The sequence below is a fragment of the Egretta garzetta genome, unplaced genomic scaffold (assembly GCF_000687185.1).
Source record: "Egretta garzetta isolate BGI_Z169 unplaced genomic scaffold, ASM68718v1 scaffold163, whole genome shotgun sequence".
In the NCBI taxonomy this organism is placed as follows: domain Eukaryota; kingdom Metazoa; phylum Chordata; class Aves; order Pelecaniformes; family Ardeidae; genus Egretta; species Egretta garzetta.
The window spans coordinates 5,252,390-5,269,619 of record NW_009259308.1 but is presented as its reverse complement, the minus strand read 5'-3'; the positions used below and the strand labels follow the sequence as shown (position 1 = coordinate 5,269,619).

General features: G+C 38.5%; 1 protein-coding gene across 1 annotated transcript in view; it reads left to right on the top strand.

Moving 5' to 3' along the window:
* Window positions 1-17,230, top strand: part of PATJ (PATJ crumbs cell polarity complex component) — a 153,681-nt gene that overhangs the window by 101,652 nt on the left and 34,799 nt on the right. The window contains exons 30-32 of the mRNA XM_009636168.2: window positions 82-173; window positions 9,241-9,313; window positions 12,648-12,740. Coding sequence (XP_009634463.1) covers window positions 82-173; window positions 9,241-9,313; window positions 12,648-12,740 — 258 coding nt within the window. The remainder of the gene's footprint in view (window positions 1-81; window positions 174-9,240; window positions 9,314-12,647; window positions 12,741-17,230) is intronic.

Sequence of the window (17,230 nt, the reverse complement as noted above, 5' to 3'; positions counted from 1 at the left end):
AATGTGAAAATTTTGGTGGTGTAAATTAAAACAATGCATCCTTCTCTACTTACACAAAAAATCTTCATTTTCTTTTAACAGATAAACAATCAGATATTGTATGGAAGAAGTCATCAGAATGCTTCTGCAATCATTAAGACTGCCCCATCAAAGGTCAAGCTAGTTTTCATACGGTAAGAACAGCTTGCATCAAAAGATTTGTTTCCACTTTGTTATGTTACATATTTACATATGTGATTTACATATTCATCCTGTTTTGTAAATGTTGAACTTGTTTGGGTCTCTATGAAGTGAAATAAACCTTTTCCTTGACTATGTATCTCAGGACTGTTGAAGAGTTCTCCTTAATAATGTAAAAAGAAGTAAGATATAATGTAATTGAATGCCTGTTTTAGGGGTGTCTGCTGAAAACCTGAGCTTGTCCCTCTTGGGTTTGAGAGCACCGTGATAAGAACTTCTTCGGGCAGCTGGCTTCACCCAGACTGCCAGAAGGGGGTGAAAATGGTGCAGAGGCTTGCAGCTGGAAGGAGAGCTGCTGTGAGGGGAGCAAGCAAGTATGGATGGAGTATGTGCAGCATTGGCTGGGTGGATGTGTAAAGAATAGCTTTGTATGGGCATCAAAAGAGGATTTTAAAAGTGAGCTAGGGCTTATTTGTACAGAGGGGGAACCTGACTTTGACAAGGAGCACTGGGCTGATTTATATGGAAGTGAATATGCTAAAACAACCTTTCAGCTACGTTTTATATTCTTCACTCATACACGGCTTACCTGTGAACAATATAATAATCTGTGGGTGAATGCATATAAATGTGTACATTTACCCGCATGGCTCTGTCTGGTACAGCATACACAGAAATGATGGAAGGGCAGCATTAGCGCAGTGAAGAATGAGTTGCTATACTTGGCAGCACAGAGGATCTGGAGGAGATTAATGATCTTGCCTGCAGCTCCTGTGTTACTTTCCCCAGCTATTGAAAATTAAACGTCATGTACAACAACTCACTCACCATTACTTAATTGCATGTGGAAAATGTGTCTGGTTGGGAGCTCCAGAGGCAGACCACAACCTACAAAACCAAAACCCAGGGCTGGGTTTAGTGCTGCTGGGCAGTGTGGGCTTCTTGCAACCTGCCCTGCTGCACCAAGCACTGCGGCTGGCTGCAGACCGCTTTGCTCCAGCAGGGCTGCGACAAAGGGTGTGTGTTAGCTTGAGTCACCCATGAATTGGAAATCGTTGGTGTGCATATTTTGTATCGTGTTTAAGACATAAGGGCGTGTAAGTTCTTAGCCATAATTCCCCTTTTCATAATGTCTGTGTAGACGTGGATTTCAAGGCAGAAAGTTATCTTAATGATCATAATTGGTAGATATTGGAAATACCATTGTATAAATCTTGTCTCTAGAGCTTTAAAAAAGTTCCCATTTTTAAATGCTGCTGCCGAGGTTGTAAACTTATGTTTTCACACTTCCCAGCAGCACACATCTTGTCACTGCTCTCCGCCTTGCATTGGAGTACGCTGACAAGTGATGGGTTTGTTCGCTTGACCTGAGCAGCCATTCGAACAGCAATGAAAAGAAATTCTCCCACTGAGAGAATGTTGTTAGTAACTAGAGCACTGGCTCTAACACAGAGAGAAAACTAATGTCGCCTTTTTTTTTATATATGGTCAACTTCTCATAGTAAGAGCGGTGTTTCAAAAGTTTAGCAAAGCCAGATCAGGCTGTCTCTCTTAAAGGTGAATCTTAAGGAGAAACAAGAATAATTTTCTTTTCTCATGCAAAAAATATTCCATGAGCCCATTCTATCCTTATGCTTCCAGTTCCTTTACCTTAGACCACAAAACCAGTGGATGTGATTTACTGCAAACACAAACCAAAAGACCGTGCCGGCACAGAAGTTTTGTCTGTGATGCAGTTTGGTAGGAAAAGATTTTGCTTATTTCAAAATTATAATATAAAAATGAGGTATTGAAATGCCACTACTTAATGCATTGTGGTGCCAGCTGTAGTAAATAAGGGCAGCAACAGGCATCTTGAATCTCCATCCATCTCTCATACGTACATGTCCAATAGCTTTTCCAGCTGAGAACAAAGCACCGAGTGTAGCAGGCTCGGCTCTCCTGGTAGGTTTGCTGCTTGGTTGATTTCAGATGTGTTCCTCTGGGCTCTAATGATGTGGAAAGAGCAGGATACCATTACATTTGTTATGCTTTGAAAATGAGGAGGAGCCAGTTGCAATAGAAATACTACTTTCCTCCTCCTGAGTGCTGTTAGCAGTGCAACTTCTTTTAAAGGTAGAAGGCCCATAGCATAATGTAGCCAAAACACATCCTGAAGCACACAGTAAGAAGAGGCCACAGCTCACCGTAACAAAATAATGTGTACTGCAGGAGTTATGAGAGAAATGGGTTTGGTCTTCATGTGCACGAAGATATTAATATTCTAATTTCACCAGTGAAAGGCCTGAGTAGGTTACAGTTTTCCAGAAGCACATCATTCTGCAGCCTAAAAAGTTCCTGCATCCCTGACTGAGCTGACCTAGGGCATAAAAGCAAAACTGGTGGGACTCTTGGACTATTACTAAAAAGTGCCCTCTTTGATAACCTGAGGCCTTATTTTCCTCAGATGAGGGATGCTCAGCGATAAGCGTGCTGCTTTTCACTTTGAATCAGGAAGCAGCATCAAGGTTTTCCTATTTCTGGTGTTTTGGTTCATGTGCAGGGCAGGGGGATGTTTCCATAAACTCTTTAATCAGTTACAAAAGAAGCCCAGAAATTCCTGGGCACAGAAAAGCCTTTCTGTGAGAACTATAATAACTATCATTAAATAACTTGGATTTTGTTGCACCCACATTTATTTTTTCTAGGAAAAAATAAAGAATAGAAGGTGTCTCAGCCTTTCTTAATTTTCACTAAAATCCTAACTTACCGTTTGTGCTATAAAAATCTGTTCACACTTTTTTTATATCCAGGTAGTGTTACAATTGCATTCCCACCCTTTCCTGAAATTTTTGCTGATGAGACATAGTGCATTAAGCACTGTAAGAATCATAGACGTCCCCTTGTATTTGAAGGCTTCTCACTCTGGTTATAAGCATCTTTTCCTCAATTAAGTTGACGATGATTATTTAAAACAGTTGATTTTGGCCAGATTCCAAAATACAGGTCTTAACACAGCACTGTTTCCCAGTGGTCTCATTAATTACATGAGCTTGTAATAGCATCTAAAAGATTTGCAGTTATAGTGTCACTACTATTTTTTTCGATTCAGTGCATCTTGTGCTTTGTAGCCTTCTACAGTAACAAATTTGAAGGCATTTAACCTGCTCACCCAGTTTAACAAACGAACAAACCAATTGCCCAAGCACGGCAAGATTTTCCTGACATGAAATGGCTCAGTCCAAGTGCTTCCTTTGATTAGTGTCCAGTCATGTTTTATCTGACCTCAAAGTCTTACAGCTGCTGCATTAACTTCCAAGCTACTGTAGTAAATATGGGTTGTCTTTTTGATTTCTGAATATCAGAAATAAATAATAGCTTGATTGCAGCTTTCCAAGGCATATAAAGGAGCCTTGCTATGGAAGTGCAAGTGGAAGTCAGTGGCAATAGAGCACGTAATGCTCTTAGCTGACTTCAGAAATTTTTTATCTGAGTCTCCAACAACAGGAATTAGCCAGGTAATAATCTGAGAAAGGGACTCGTTACTTGTAGGACTCTCTGTGCCCTAATTCCCAAAACAGAATGAGTTTTGTATCCACTGTGGGTTTTGTTCATGCATTGTAAGTCCATCCTTTTAAGATGTGTAATAAAACAATATAATTAGATTTTACATCTGTAGTAGGAAATCCAGTTTATATCAGAATGCTCTTTTACAGTGAGAATTTTACGATTCAGCAAATTCAATGTTTTTTTCCATGCTCAATTAACTGCCTTTAATCTGTTTTGTTGCTTCAGTGTTGGTATAATAAGCAGATCAAATATAATTTGAATGCTTGAATCAAAGTTAATGCCACTGATTTCAAACCATCATCCCATTGTGTTTGGTTCTGTGATTCACTCTTTGGTATACCTTTATTCCTTAAAAGAAAATTGTCTTGTGCTGTGATGAAATGTGAGAAATGCTTTAAGAATAAAGTATGGTAGGATTTTGCTTATTTAAATACCATCTGTTAGCTGTCCAGAGTCGTTCTTCCACACTGAATTCGTTCTCTTATCATTGCTTTCTGGGGATGGGATTGTAGCTTCGCAGTGAAGCCCACAAATCTCTGTCACCTAACCCCTCCTTCTGTTTCGAGGTGTAATTGGAAAGACTAATCTCATGTTATTTATGGTGACATGGAAAGGAAAGAGATCCTTATACTCTGAGGACTGGTAAAGTGAGGGCAGCAGCTAGGTTGGCCAGTTTTTGGTGCTGTTTGATGCTCTCCGTTGCTGTGACTGTGTCACCAAGTCTTTGCTCTTCTTTTAGAGCCCCTATAAGTTATATTGTATGTTGTATGCTGGAGTCTCAAATATCGTCATGCTTTAGAAATGATTTTTGCTTTAAGTTTGTTCTAGCTTACATAATTGGTCATATTTTAATAGCGTAAACTGTTTTTACTTGCTTCAATTGTTTAGGTTCTTTCACATGGGAAAGCTTTAAAAATAAGCTCTTGCCAGGCACTGTGTGTGCAAGTTTGAACTTTTCCTGTTTTCTTCTGAGCTGTTTCCTTCTTGCTGTCATACACATGTGGGAACAAGTGTACGGTTGAGGAAGTAATTTGGACTCTTTCAAACCTTTGATGACCTAAGCTGCAGTTTATATGAACATTAGTTGTTCATTTAAAATATCTGTATGCATTTGGCTCTCACACAGTGAGGAGTAGATGGGGGGAATGGAGAACAAGACTGTTCTTGCTGTTAGTAGGAGACATTTTTCAAGAAGGTGCACAATACGAAGGTCTTGCCTTGACCCAGCTGATAGAAAAATCCAGCATGCCTGTTCAGTGTGCAGCTTCCCTGCAGCTCCTCTTTTCCAAAGGAACGTCTAGAGGAAAACAAAGATGAGAAAATATGAGATTTTTTTTATTTTTTTTTTTTAACAAACAGGATGAGAGCAGTATAGGTTTTCAATAATCCACAGGACTTTATGCACTGGTGTCACAACCAGTGGGAGTCCTAAAGGTTACTGGGCAAACGTTCATTCACTTGCTCTCCAGATGTGTTCCAACGAAGATGTTATGCAACTGCATTCAAGCTATTGGGTTTTTTTCCTGATTCTTGATGTAATTTGTATTCCCAAAAAGCATCAACAACCTCTTACAAAGCTGTTGTCAAATGATCTTTTAGTGTTTATGATGTGTGTAGTTGCAGGTAGTTTGGCAGGAGGTTCATCTCCCTTCATTTAGATATCTAGAGGTCATCTGGACTTCTGTGATTAGTGAACAGTTGTCAGGAACCTTCAAAGAGCAATTCAGTTCATCCTGTCCTAACTTAGGTAATTTAGGTGCTGGGATGAGTAGATCTGGTTTGGGATTTGTCTTGATTTTGTACTGATCACAGAAGAAGTTTGGACACTAGCTTAGACAAAATGCTCTGCTTTTAAACAGGTAAAGAATCTCATTCAGCACTCTCAACAAGTATTTCCTTAGCATTGCATGACAGTGAGATCATAACATCAGAAACCTGAGAGATCTAAAAGTAAAATGGAAAACAGAAAATGTCCTCAAAGGAAGGCAGGGAACCTGAATTCAAGAATTACAAGTCTGAGGATGATGTGCAAATGAAAAAAACCAACCAAAAAAAAAAAAAAGCCTGAATTGGGCCGAGGCTGTGACTTCTTGTTATCTGGTTAGAAAGATAACTTTCTGAATGCTTCGTAGATGATTCCAGCTGTGTGTGACATTGCTCCAAAGTGCCAGAGACAGCTTTCTGATAAATACAGCACAGTGTTGCAGGGCAGCTTAGCTGAAAACTTACAGCACGCAACTTTAACTTCCCTTTGGGCTTTCTGCAGCGTGGAATGAGTAATCCCTTTAGATTTATATTTGCATATGGCTCTCTTAAGGCTTTTTTTTTTGTGCCAAATGTTTATGGCAGTTAATTATAAGGCAATAATAACTGCATTTGTCTTTGCTTAAGCTGCACATCTCTGCCTTCATCGGAGGTGCAGTTGTTAGATGGACAAAAACATCAGTTGTTCTTCTCTTTGGTCAGTGAGAAAGGGTGGGGAACATCCAGGGGTCCTATTTAGGCTAGAAAGGTAATATAACCAAATAAAGAAAGAGTATGAGCTTTTCTAAAGTTTAAAGAGCCTTTGCCACTTACATATTGCTTTGATCTTGCTTCCCATGACCCTTTGTGATGAGGGAAGCTTCTTGTTTCTGTCTCGAGCTATAGTTAGTGACATTGGTACAAGCAATAGGCATTCTAACCTCCAAGCAGATCTAATTCCCATTTTCACTCAGAAACTCGTCCTGAGAGGTTAGAAGCAATAGAAGGATTTGTGGGAGGAGTGATGAATTCCTTCCCTATTCAGTTTATATGTAACTGATGAAATATAAACAGCTCTCCAGTGCACGAGCTCCGCAAAGAGGTGGGCTGCTGTCCCAGTGTTTTATACAAACCAGTATAAGAGCTGGAACAAGAGCAATGGATGTTTATCATTTCTGTGGATAATGGAGGGGAAGCGTCTGAGCCTCCCTGCTGTATAGTGTGCACTGTACATTGCTTTGACCCTGCGAGTATGAAGCTGCATCTTGACTGTGAAGGGTTTAGACATCTTAACCTCAAGCAATATTGAGCACTGGTAACTGAGAACAGCTTTCTTGGAGGTGGTTATGTAGCAACTATTGGCAAATACAGTGAATGCTCATTTGCCGTCACCGTGATTTGAATATGATGTTCTGACTTCTAAGCTGTCTGCTTCAGCATCAAAAGAAAATGATTGCTCCTTTTACGTGTAAATAAATTCATGTTTTAGTTGAGGACACTTATGGAAGTGGAGAGCAGAAAGAGCAATTTATTATTAGATCTGTCACTTTAAAATATGTTCCCACTTTGATGCTGCTTTGAAGCATTCTTCTTTGAAGCAGCATTAAAGTACTTAAATATGTACAAGTCCTAGCAGGGGGAGACTACAAGTTGTGACACTTTGTAACCTTGGGTTTTTTTATTTTTTGCATTTTTTTTCCAGGGAATTACTGTAAGTGGTTTTTTATTGCTTGGAATAAAAATGGCCATCCATTTAAAACTGCATAAAAATGTTTGTCCAATGATTGGGAAAAAAAACATTTTGTGTGTATATGTGAAGTAGAAACTAATTTGTATAATTAATTATGCCCCACCTTATCATGCAGATCAATAAGCTTCTGTCTATCAATTTTTAGAATTAAATTTCTTACAAAAGTTTATACATACCTTGTTATTTTCAAGTTTGTTCCTAATTACAAGGTATGCAGCATGCATTGTAGGCTACAGAAGTGTTGTTAGTTTTCAGGCTGTTTGTGCTTCATATAAACTATTGGTCAGAAAAATCTCAACGGTCAAGTAAAAATTGCTGGGACTCAGACACCTTACATTTGAGGATTTACTTTTATAGTTTAGAAAAGCATCATAATTAGATTGATGTCTCATGAAGATAAGAGGAGTAAAAATGTCCTAATATGCCTTATGGGGTAAAATGCATGTGGAAATTGTGAAACACTTATGAAATTCATGGGCTTGATTCTGTGCATTCCTCAGATTTCTGTCTTGGCCCTGTGCACACATGTTTCTGCATCACGGGCCACTCTGGTTCTGATCTTAGCATGGTTTCTGACTCCTGCAAGGCTTTGAGCAGGGCCGAGAGGAGAGACTGGGAGCGAGTACAAAAATGAGCAGCACAGAACCAATTCCTTTGAATTGTATGGCTGTTTGGTTGAAGATAAGTAAATGAGTTTGCCAACCTTTGCCTGCAGGATTTATAATTTCGAATGCCTGTGACTGAATTTCCCATATGCTGCTCTGCTGAGAACAGTATTGTCTTTCAGTGATCATAACGTGCTAGCTTTGTGTGTTTAACTCTTGAGGGATAAAATGATACTTTTTTTCTTCCAGGCACTTCTATAAAATGTTTTTAAACACACACTAGTCTAATATTTTATTCCAGAAATTAAAGAGGAAAAAATTGTGCTTGTGTTATGGTGACCTGGAAGGGAGATAAAACCAGAAATCAAACCCAGAAGACCCACTGCATGAGAAGTCATTTCCTTTCATCTCAAGTTCTGTATCTGAAAAGCAGCAGTGTTACTGATTCCTCCTGTCTCTTGTTTTGGCAAGCGGAGGGTCTGTGGTCGTACTGAATCTTTAGCAAAATGGGGTTTGCATCATGTTCCTGGCTTCTGTTCACCCCCAAAATAGAGAGGCACATCAGTACAGTTTTTGAAGCAAAGTTTGGAATCTTTTTTTTAATATGCCTCAGATTTGCCTTAAACAATATCACTGAAATCTTACTTGGTTTGGTTTTACATAGGCCAAAAAACTGCAGAGCTAGTTCCACAAGCCAAATAATTTTAAATAGCGGTTGAGGAAAGATATTAGCAAGGCAGAATGCTATTTAATAAAAAAAAGGCTTTTGAAAGTTACAAAGTAATCAGATGTTGACTTAGGAATGCATTCCTAAGAGGACAAAGGAAAAGATGCCATACATAATAAACATCTTTGAAAAATAATGCAGCTTATGTATAGGGAGAATCAATATTCATCTATTTTCCCCCTACATTTTGTAAAAGTTGTTCCAAGTTTTTACATTGAATCTTTTAGAAAAGACCACAGCAAATATGAACAAAAAAGAAAAGGCAATCTATTGTAATAAAACAGGTATTATGTTTCAGTAATGTGAATGTTAGACTATAAACAAGCAGTTTACAAATATAGACACTATTAGAAGAGGCTAACGAAGTATTAGCACATCTATTGATGTCTAGGGACCATGTACTCCAACTGCATCCTCTGATAATCCACACACAATTAGATTTCCAAAGAATGCGATGTCAGTATGCCCCAGATGAAACTACTGTGGTCCCAAGAAGGGATGTAATCTGTTTGCTAGCCAAGATCAAAAGCAAAAATGAAGTGCTTTTCTAAGCTATAACTTCTGGTAAGAAACAGTTACCTTTTATGCTAGTAAGGGTATTTTCTTAATGGGAAAAACCAACTCAAAGTAAGAGTTTGGCCATTATGGTTTAGTGTGTAATATGTTGTTGTTTGTTTGTTTTACAGAAGTGAAGATGCAGTCAATCAGATGGCTGTTACTCCTTTCCCATTACCTTCCAGCTCCCACTCTTCTATTGAGGTAAGGCTTGTGGGTTGTTTTTTTTAATTAGGGATTGCTAAATTAGATAGATTAATCATAATTAGCAGTTCATTATAACTTTGAGCACCTTGTCTAATTAAGCTCTGGATCATAAAATGCATTGGGTAGGAACTTGACCTAATAGGCATCTTTTCCCCTGTCTTTCTTTTTATTGATCTCATCATTACTGAAAGGGCTGGCATGGCATTAAGGACAGGTATTAAACAAGTCACTGTTGTACAGGAGGAAGAAAAATCTCCAAACTAAAACCTTACCATCTCCTATCCTGCTCCTTTTTCAGCTGGTTAGAGTAGTCGTGGTGAGGATCTTTTGCCTGGAACGTGGTTATCCTCCCACAGAAGAGAAATTAGCATTTTTCAGGGGGAAGCTCCCACCTTCTAAGTTCCCTTTCCCCCAGAATGCCCACCTGTCAGCATCTCTCCAAGCCTAACTGAGAGCCCTGGTCCACCACTTCATCCTGTGCCCCAGCATCAGACTCTCACTCCTGCTCATTTTCTTCCTAGAGGAGCAGACGAGGGCTGTTCAAGCAGTGAGCTCTAGTACACTGTGTTGTACTATACAGTCTTCCAATGCAAAACCTTCCTCTGTATGGTAATCTTACTAATGTTTTTCTTCATTATAGTTGCTCTCTCAGCCCCGGTGTAGACTGATTGCTCTCTTGTGCACCATGAATCCCTGCAGTGTCACCACATTGTTATCATTTTGACATCTCGATATAGTGTAACTAAATTTTCTAGATAAAGTATATGGTTAGCCTTGCTGTTGCTTTTTAATTCTATTTCTATTTGAGCTAATAAAGCAAAATATGTTTTATAATTCAATTGGGATTTGGTTTTGCCTTGAATTGATAAATTCATGTGCATTGAACTCCTGGTACTTCAATAAGCATTACTGTGATCCCACAGCACTGGTCCACACTAGGCAATGCTGGATGAATCTCCTGTTTGCATGCTTGTTATTACTTTCCAGATTATATTACCACTGATGGCTACTTCCATACAGATGTAATGCTCTACAGTGCAAGAGCTGCTTAACTTTTGTTTGGATCTGAGTCATTTTTGGACAGTGCTTTGGCTTTTTGTTTTCTCCTCCATAAAAGCAGCATGTCCCAGGTGCAGCTGGTGGATTGCAAATTACTCTACAATTTACAGAGCCCAAGATAATTTTATTTTTGTTGACTCTTTAATACCTGCATTTGTTCCCAGCTTTGTTTAATATTTATGTCTTCAGAATGAACCAGGAAGCTTTGTTTAGGCACATTCTGTGCTGTGGTCAAATGACTGTAATTAGACTCTACCAGAATGTGGAAACCAAAGCATTCAGCCTCATGTGCGATGTTTGCCTTTAGAGGTAGATGCTTGTGAATTGAGTTTCATGTATTAATGGCAAGCTCTTATTTACATTGTGTCTGTTTTATAAGTAATTGCAGGTTTTTACTTCTAGCTAGTATCTTTTTATTATGTAAAATAAACATAACCAAAAGATGCTGTTGTTATATAGAACTTTACATTGCTTTTCTTTGTCAGCTGTTCCTGTCTTTGAATAAAGCAAAACAAAACTGACTGTGCATCATATCTTGAAATTATATCTTCAAATGTCTTTGACATACCAAAGATAAATTTAACATTGTGTGTTACATACGCTGTACATGAAACTTGTCAGATTACATTAAGTAGCCTGGCTAGTGTAACAGAATATCAGGGTGCCATAGTTACCATGTACTATTGTGTTAATTTTCTTCATCTTATCTCTTTATCTTCATTGAGGAATTTTAATATGGAAAGTGATAAAGAGTAACTATGCTTTAAAACAGGATCTTGCTTCATTGCATGGAGTTGCAGGACAGGATAAGACTACGTTGTGATGTAATGCTGTGGGCAACCCACCAGAAGCAAAGTATAGTAAATACTAATTACTGTTAAATACCTGTTTTTAAAAAGCTCCGTGTATCAGAAAGCCACAGAATGAGATATTTTGTTGCAGTACTGAACAGGGTGAGCCTTTGTACGAATGCAGAGGTACTTTACCTGCTCAAGTGGCAGTCAAGACATTTGTGTCATTCTCATTGTGCACTTAAATGTAAAATGTCTAATGAAAATTCAGAAATAATTTTACTTCTAGGACTGAAGATCTTGAAATTTGATTTGTTGCACACAGTCCTTTTTGCTTTGCAAGAGAGAACAGCTCCAAATTTGGATCAAAGGTTTAAGTGCATTGAAACTATTTTAAAATAAAGTAAATCAAAAGAACAGATCACTAATCTTTTCAGATTCAGGACCTGATTGGTTTAAAAAAGGGAAGGAGGATTAACATGTTCATTTTATGTGTAACCAAATTAGTAGTAATCTAAACTTCAAATTCTAACATAACATCTTTCCTGAAGTGATGCCATTTCCTGTCTATCTTAACTTTAATTGTCTGTATGGGGAAGGAAATAATTTTCTTCTTGCAAGCATATGCTTCTTAAATATATGATAGTTATTACCTAGGGGAAATACCAGAAAATCCTGATCAGACAAGCTTGTCTGCTTAGTATGGTGCTATTTTGGGTTTCAAGGCCCATCTTTATTGGGAGTCCTCTACAGAAAAAAAAAAACTTCATGCAGGAGAAAGTTCTGGAGCACGTGTTCGTGAAAATACTTACTCGTCTTTTGGGCCATTCCCTTAATTTGCTGGTTTTCCAGTAGTTGTCAGTGAATATTGTTTGCAGTATTCTCACAGTAATGCAGAACGACCTGAATCCTGAGGCTACATTTGGACTTCAGGTTGAGGATTGTGCAGTGCTGACTTAGGCCTGCTGAGCTTGGTGGCCATGTGCTCTAACCAGAAGAACTTTGACTTTACCAATTCCTCCAGGGTGGAGCACTCTGTCCTGCTGCTACCAACCTGTTCAGGTTGTATGCAGGGAACTGGGCTTCCTTTAACGTGCTGAGCATGCATAAGACTCTCCCTCCTGAGAGAAGTCTGGAGAAGGCCTCTTAATACAAACTCAACAGTTTTCACAGTTGATAGGGATTAGTCTGGCCTGGAAAATTGACCCAGATCTGCACCTAAGTGCAGTATTGGACCTAGCATTGGACTACCTCATGGTACTTTGGGCCAGCCAAGTGGACACCAAGGTCTGTCTTTCAAAACTTGTATCACTTATTTGTCTCCTGACATTAGAATGCTTTAATTGGGGATCTTTTTACTTTTTCATGCTGCTACTTGTTTAGAAAAACAAAAGAAAAGGTAAAATTGTCTAATTTTTTTCTTTGGCTGTTATGGGCAGTCATAGCTCTGTTTAAAAACTGTTATCAATCCTTTCTACCAGGATCATGGTGGCACTGAACCTGCAAGCAGTGAAGACGACCCGAGTTTGGAGGTTGTCATGAAAAGCTTGACTGATGAGGAATCCAACAAAGCTGTAAGTGACTTAAAGTGATATGTAATGATTAATGATGATTAGACCTTAGAAAATGGAGGCTCATTGGCTTGATTTGTTTTCCCTCCGCCTTTGCCTTGGAGTATTACAGCACACTTTTGTCAAATAATATGCAGTACCTGTAAGAGCAGAATCAAGCTCTTAGCTTTACAAACATAGGCTGGTTTCATGAACTAGGCAGTCAGTATAATTTGTTAAATTATTGAGATAAGAATTTTTATGCGGAATTTTGGCCCTCTCTTGAGTTTCTTCTCAGTGAGGGGATTGAGTTTCCACTCTTGCCATCCATGTGTGACAAACTTCAGAAAAAAGCATGGTCTGTAAATCATACTCTTATTTGTATTCATAGCTTCATAAATTCTAAGGCCAAAATGTCTATTATCATAATCTAGTCTTGCCTCCTGAATAACACAGCTATAGAGTTACTCTCAGTAATTTCTACATCAAGCCCATAACTTCTGGTTTAATGTGGTACTGTCAGTATGCACTGTAATAAATGCTGAACTTCTCATTGATACAGATGGAGTTTTTTGTTGTTTAATATGTCAGGATTGTGCATTATCAGAAATCTGAAAGTCCTGCAGGGTGCAGTTCTAATCTCTTTTTTTGGACTCTGTTAAAAGTTTAAAATGGCAAACTACTAAACACGCTGAAGAATGACTAACCTAGAGGTATATAAAATTTGCTGAGACAGTCTTTTTGTCCAACAGCCTACTCCTTTTTCAAGGAGTGTATTGGCTGAGACTTGCTGTGCGTGCACAGTTTGCGTGTGCTGCCCTCAGCTAAGGAAACCTGACATTTCTGGATATTTTTTTTTTCTTAGATGTCTTCTTCCTGCTCCATCATGTCTTTTGCAAAGAGTGTCCTGGGTTTTGCAGATATGAATTGAATATACGTAATGTTCTATAGCTATTATTTAATTAACGAGCCTACAAACTCCAAGAGTTAGGAAGTGTTATGTGCTATTCAAGCATTAGTATTAACCACCCATGTAAAATGGATTGGTTTGTGTTTCTAATGGATTACAAAAAAGTTGGATTCTTTGTATTTGGTATCTTTGTGCAGAATCCTCCTTTGATGTGCTGGAATATAAATGAATCGGAGTTTTATTGTATGTATTTACAGGTGTAATTCACCTGGTTTTATTGCTATTCTTGTTCAACTTGGCAAGAAACTTTTGAAGGATTACAAGGTAACTTGAAAAATTGCTCAAAGACTGAAGTGGATAAAAATATATAAAATATATTGTACCAAATCAAACTCTAGGCGTTAGGATATTGTGCTGTGCAGCTTTTTGAAAGGTAGTAGAGGAAGCAAGAATTTAATGGGGGGGAAAAAATTGCAGCAATCAAAGATAGGTGTTGGAGGGAAGATGTGACTGGAACAACAGGGAACCCAGAATATATTGGCAGCTTCTTTTCAAACCTGAAGCAAGAAAGAAGGGAACTGTGGAGCCAAAGGGTAGAAGTTACAATATTTTAGACTGAAAGGTAATAAAAAGATAAAGTGTTGGTTGTAAGAATTGTCCAGAACAGGGCAATGGCAGAAAGGTAAGAGAAGACAAAGGCATGGATTTGTTGAGAGCCTCTAGGTGAGGAGAACGTCGGTATAGTACTTAGTTTTTCTTTCCCACTGTCTATACTAAGTGATACCATCTTTCCACTTAAATTGTTCATGTAACAGCAGCTGGCTGCTACAATTTACTTTTTATCTTTGGAATTCAAAATGCTTTATCCAGCAGGCCAGTATTATTATCCCCACTGTGACACAGAGAGGAAGTGACCTGTCCTGGGTCACTGGCAAGACCAGGAGGCAGTGAGCATGTCACTCTTCTGGCTGCTACATAGTCCTGCCTTCATTCAAAGGATATTTGCTTAGAGGTGATGCTCAGATTTTTCCATTAGATTAATAAATGCTGAAAAGTTAAGGGCTAGGAGGTGGATTTAGAAAAGTGTTCAAAGATCCAACTCCTTTCTCCTCTTAATGCCTTCAGTTGGGCCAACCCTTGGTTTAGAGGCACAAATGGATGAAAAATAGTGGTGAAAGCCAGTTTCATAATTTCAGACTTTTCTTTCAATCAGGATTTTAAAACTACGTGGGAAATATTTCTAAGTGTATCTTATTTTGGTAAATGCTGATGGCTATGATCAGTCCCTTCTGACCAGAAGGAAATGAGCCTGTAGTCGTATTGGCATTAAGATTTCGACACTACAGCGCAGCACAAGACAGCTCGTTATTTTGAGGAAAAGAGGTTTCTCTTGCAGTCTTCTGGTGACTGTTGAGGCAAAGGAAAGCACCTTGTTTTTCATAGGATGATGGTTGCTACTAGAGCCTAATGCTACTCCACCGTTGTTATCGAATTTCTCAGTCATATGTCAGGAGAAATCAGGAATGTAAAAGTCAACAAGTAAGGTGAAGTTCACTGAGTACATAAAAAGTATGTGATTATCAGCAGAGATCTTCCACAAGTACGTACAGCCCACAGTGTGGGCAGGATGTCTCACCAAGTGACAGCTGTAATAAAAAAAAAAAATAAAAATATTACAAATTCACATAGTTCTCTATTCATTTGTTGCTGATAAATTTGTCAGTCTCTCCCAAGATACTTTTTTGTTGTTACTTCATCAGTTTAAAAAGTAGAGTTATATAATGGACATCATTGTAGATTTGGATGATAAGGGGGGGCAGAGAAAACAACTTTATTTCTGAACAGGAGCCAATGGAAATGTTAGGCAAAGTCTGCATGCTTATTAGCTGAGGTTTAAGGTGGCCTAATAGAAGGTTGTGGCTTTCTGAGGACTGTAGCTGTCTTGCTTTCCATAAGGTGTCGTTGGAAAAGAATTAATGCATGGGGCTTTGAGATGTTCTTGAAACTTCTAGCTTTACAAAGATGAAAATGGCTTGCACAGTCATTGTGTGTGCTCTGAAGCACCTTGCATTCATTAGTGTCCTGGCAGAGCGTGTATGTAATTCAGTGTCCTGTAGGTGGGATAATTAAACTGATGTTTGGTATGTGAGAATAGATTAATCTTCCTTAAAAGATTTACACTTGGAACAATAATCTGTCTTTACCACAAACAGAAAACATCCTTGAAACACTGGTAAAGAGGAGGAGCTTCGTAAAAATGCTTTTGGGTGCGTTTGAGGGAGTTGAATTATGTTAAAACAGTCAGGTCACAGGCTTATGATAAATGCTGAGTGTACAGTTCAGTGCTTGAGTGGTTGGAAATCTTTTTTATTTTGTTCAGGTATCTCTAGCATATCCTGAGTTAAACGGAGAAGATTAGAGAGATTTAAAGGTGATGCTTGGTGCTTACTTGATGTGCAAGATGAAGTTTCAGCTTTTAGTCACATATCAGATTGAAGAAGAGAAGCACGAAATAATTTTTCATTGCTCATTAAAACAATCTCTCATAAAATGACAAAGCAGTCTTTTCATTTCTCCCCTGACACCTCTGATAATACAATGAGATCACCACTTTATCTTTTTCCTTGTTATCCATTTGGATAATAGTTACAGTTGTATAGTTACAGCAAGCTTGGAGGAAAATGCAGGAAAAAAAAAAAAAGCCTGTGGGGCTTGACATGATTTAATATAGTAAAACTCCAGGAAACAAGGACAGTATTTTCAACCTTGGTTACCTAAAATTGGATTTCCGTTTTTTTTTTTTAGATGTATGCATTGTCATCTTAATTAGAAATTCTTCTGAGATGCAGAATATCTCTGTTGTATTTTGAGGTTGATACTCAGCTTTTCTGAAAACTAGGCTGTTTATCAGGTTTTTTTAACCTGGGGTAAGATAACTAACTAATACTTGTGATCAAAGTGGCCTACATTTGACTAAGAGCTAACAAGGGGAGGACACTTCTGGAAGCAGCTGCAGAAGTGAGAGAGAAAAAGTATTTTTTAGTGTATTGCAAGTATATGGGAAGAAATTAGGGTACAAGTGGAGCCCGTGATTGAAGTGCCATTGTTTGAGATATTTATAAGGACGCTGGATGATGCATTTTAAGCACTTACCTTACTTAAGTGCTGGCAGCATGCTCAGTGCTGCTGAGGACTACCGAAAAAGGGAGGGGGAAGGAGAGGACAGGAGGCTTAGAACCCCTTCCTGCTGTAGGCACTGAAGGGTCTCCGCTACCTGTGTGCTAGAGGTTCGGCACCCAAATACCTACACATTTCCACACAGCATGGGACTTACTGTCCCCATTGCCCCAGAGGATGCACTTCCTTCTTCTTTAGAGCTTCTTATTGCTCAGGAACAATATAGACCATGTGTGTTAATCTCCTTCCAAAAAGCCCTTTCCTAACATTGTATGCCTTCAAAACTGTTTGGTATGTTTTTAGTAATTCCCGATATTCCCTGTACTCATACTATTTTTTCCAAAAAATGCCTAGAATCATCATTTTGAGTTTTGGAGGATGTTTTATTTAAGTTAATGTGACATTTTCAACACACCTCACTTTTTTT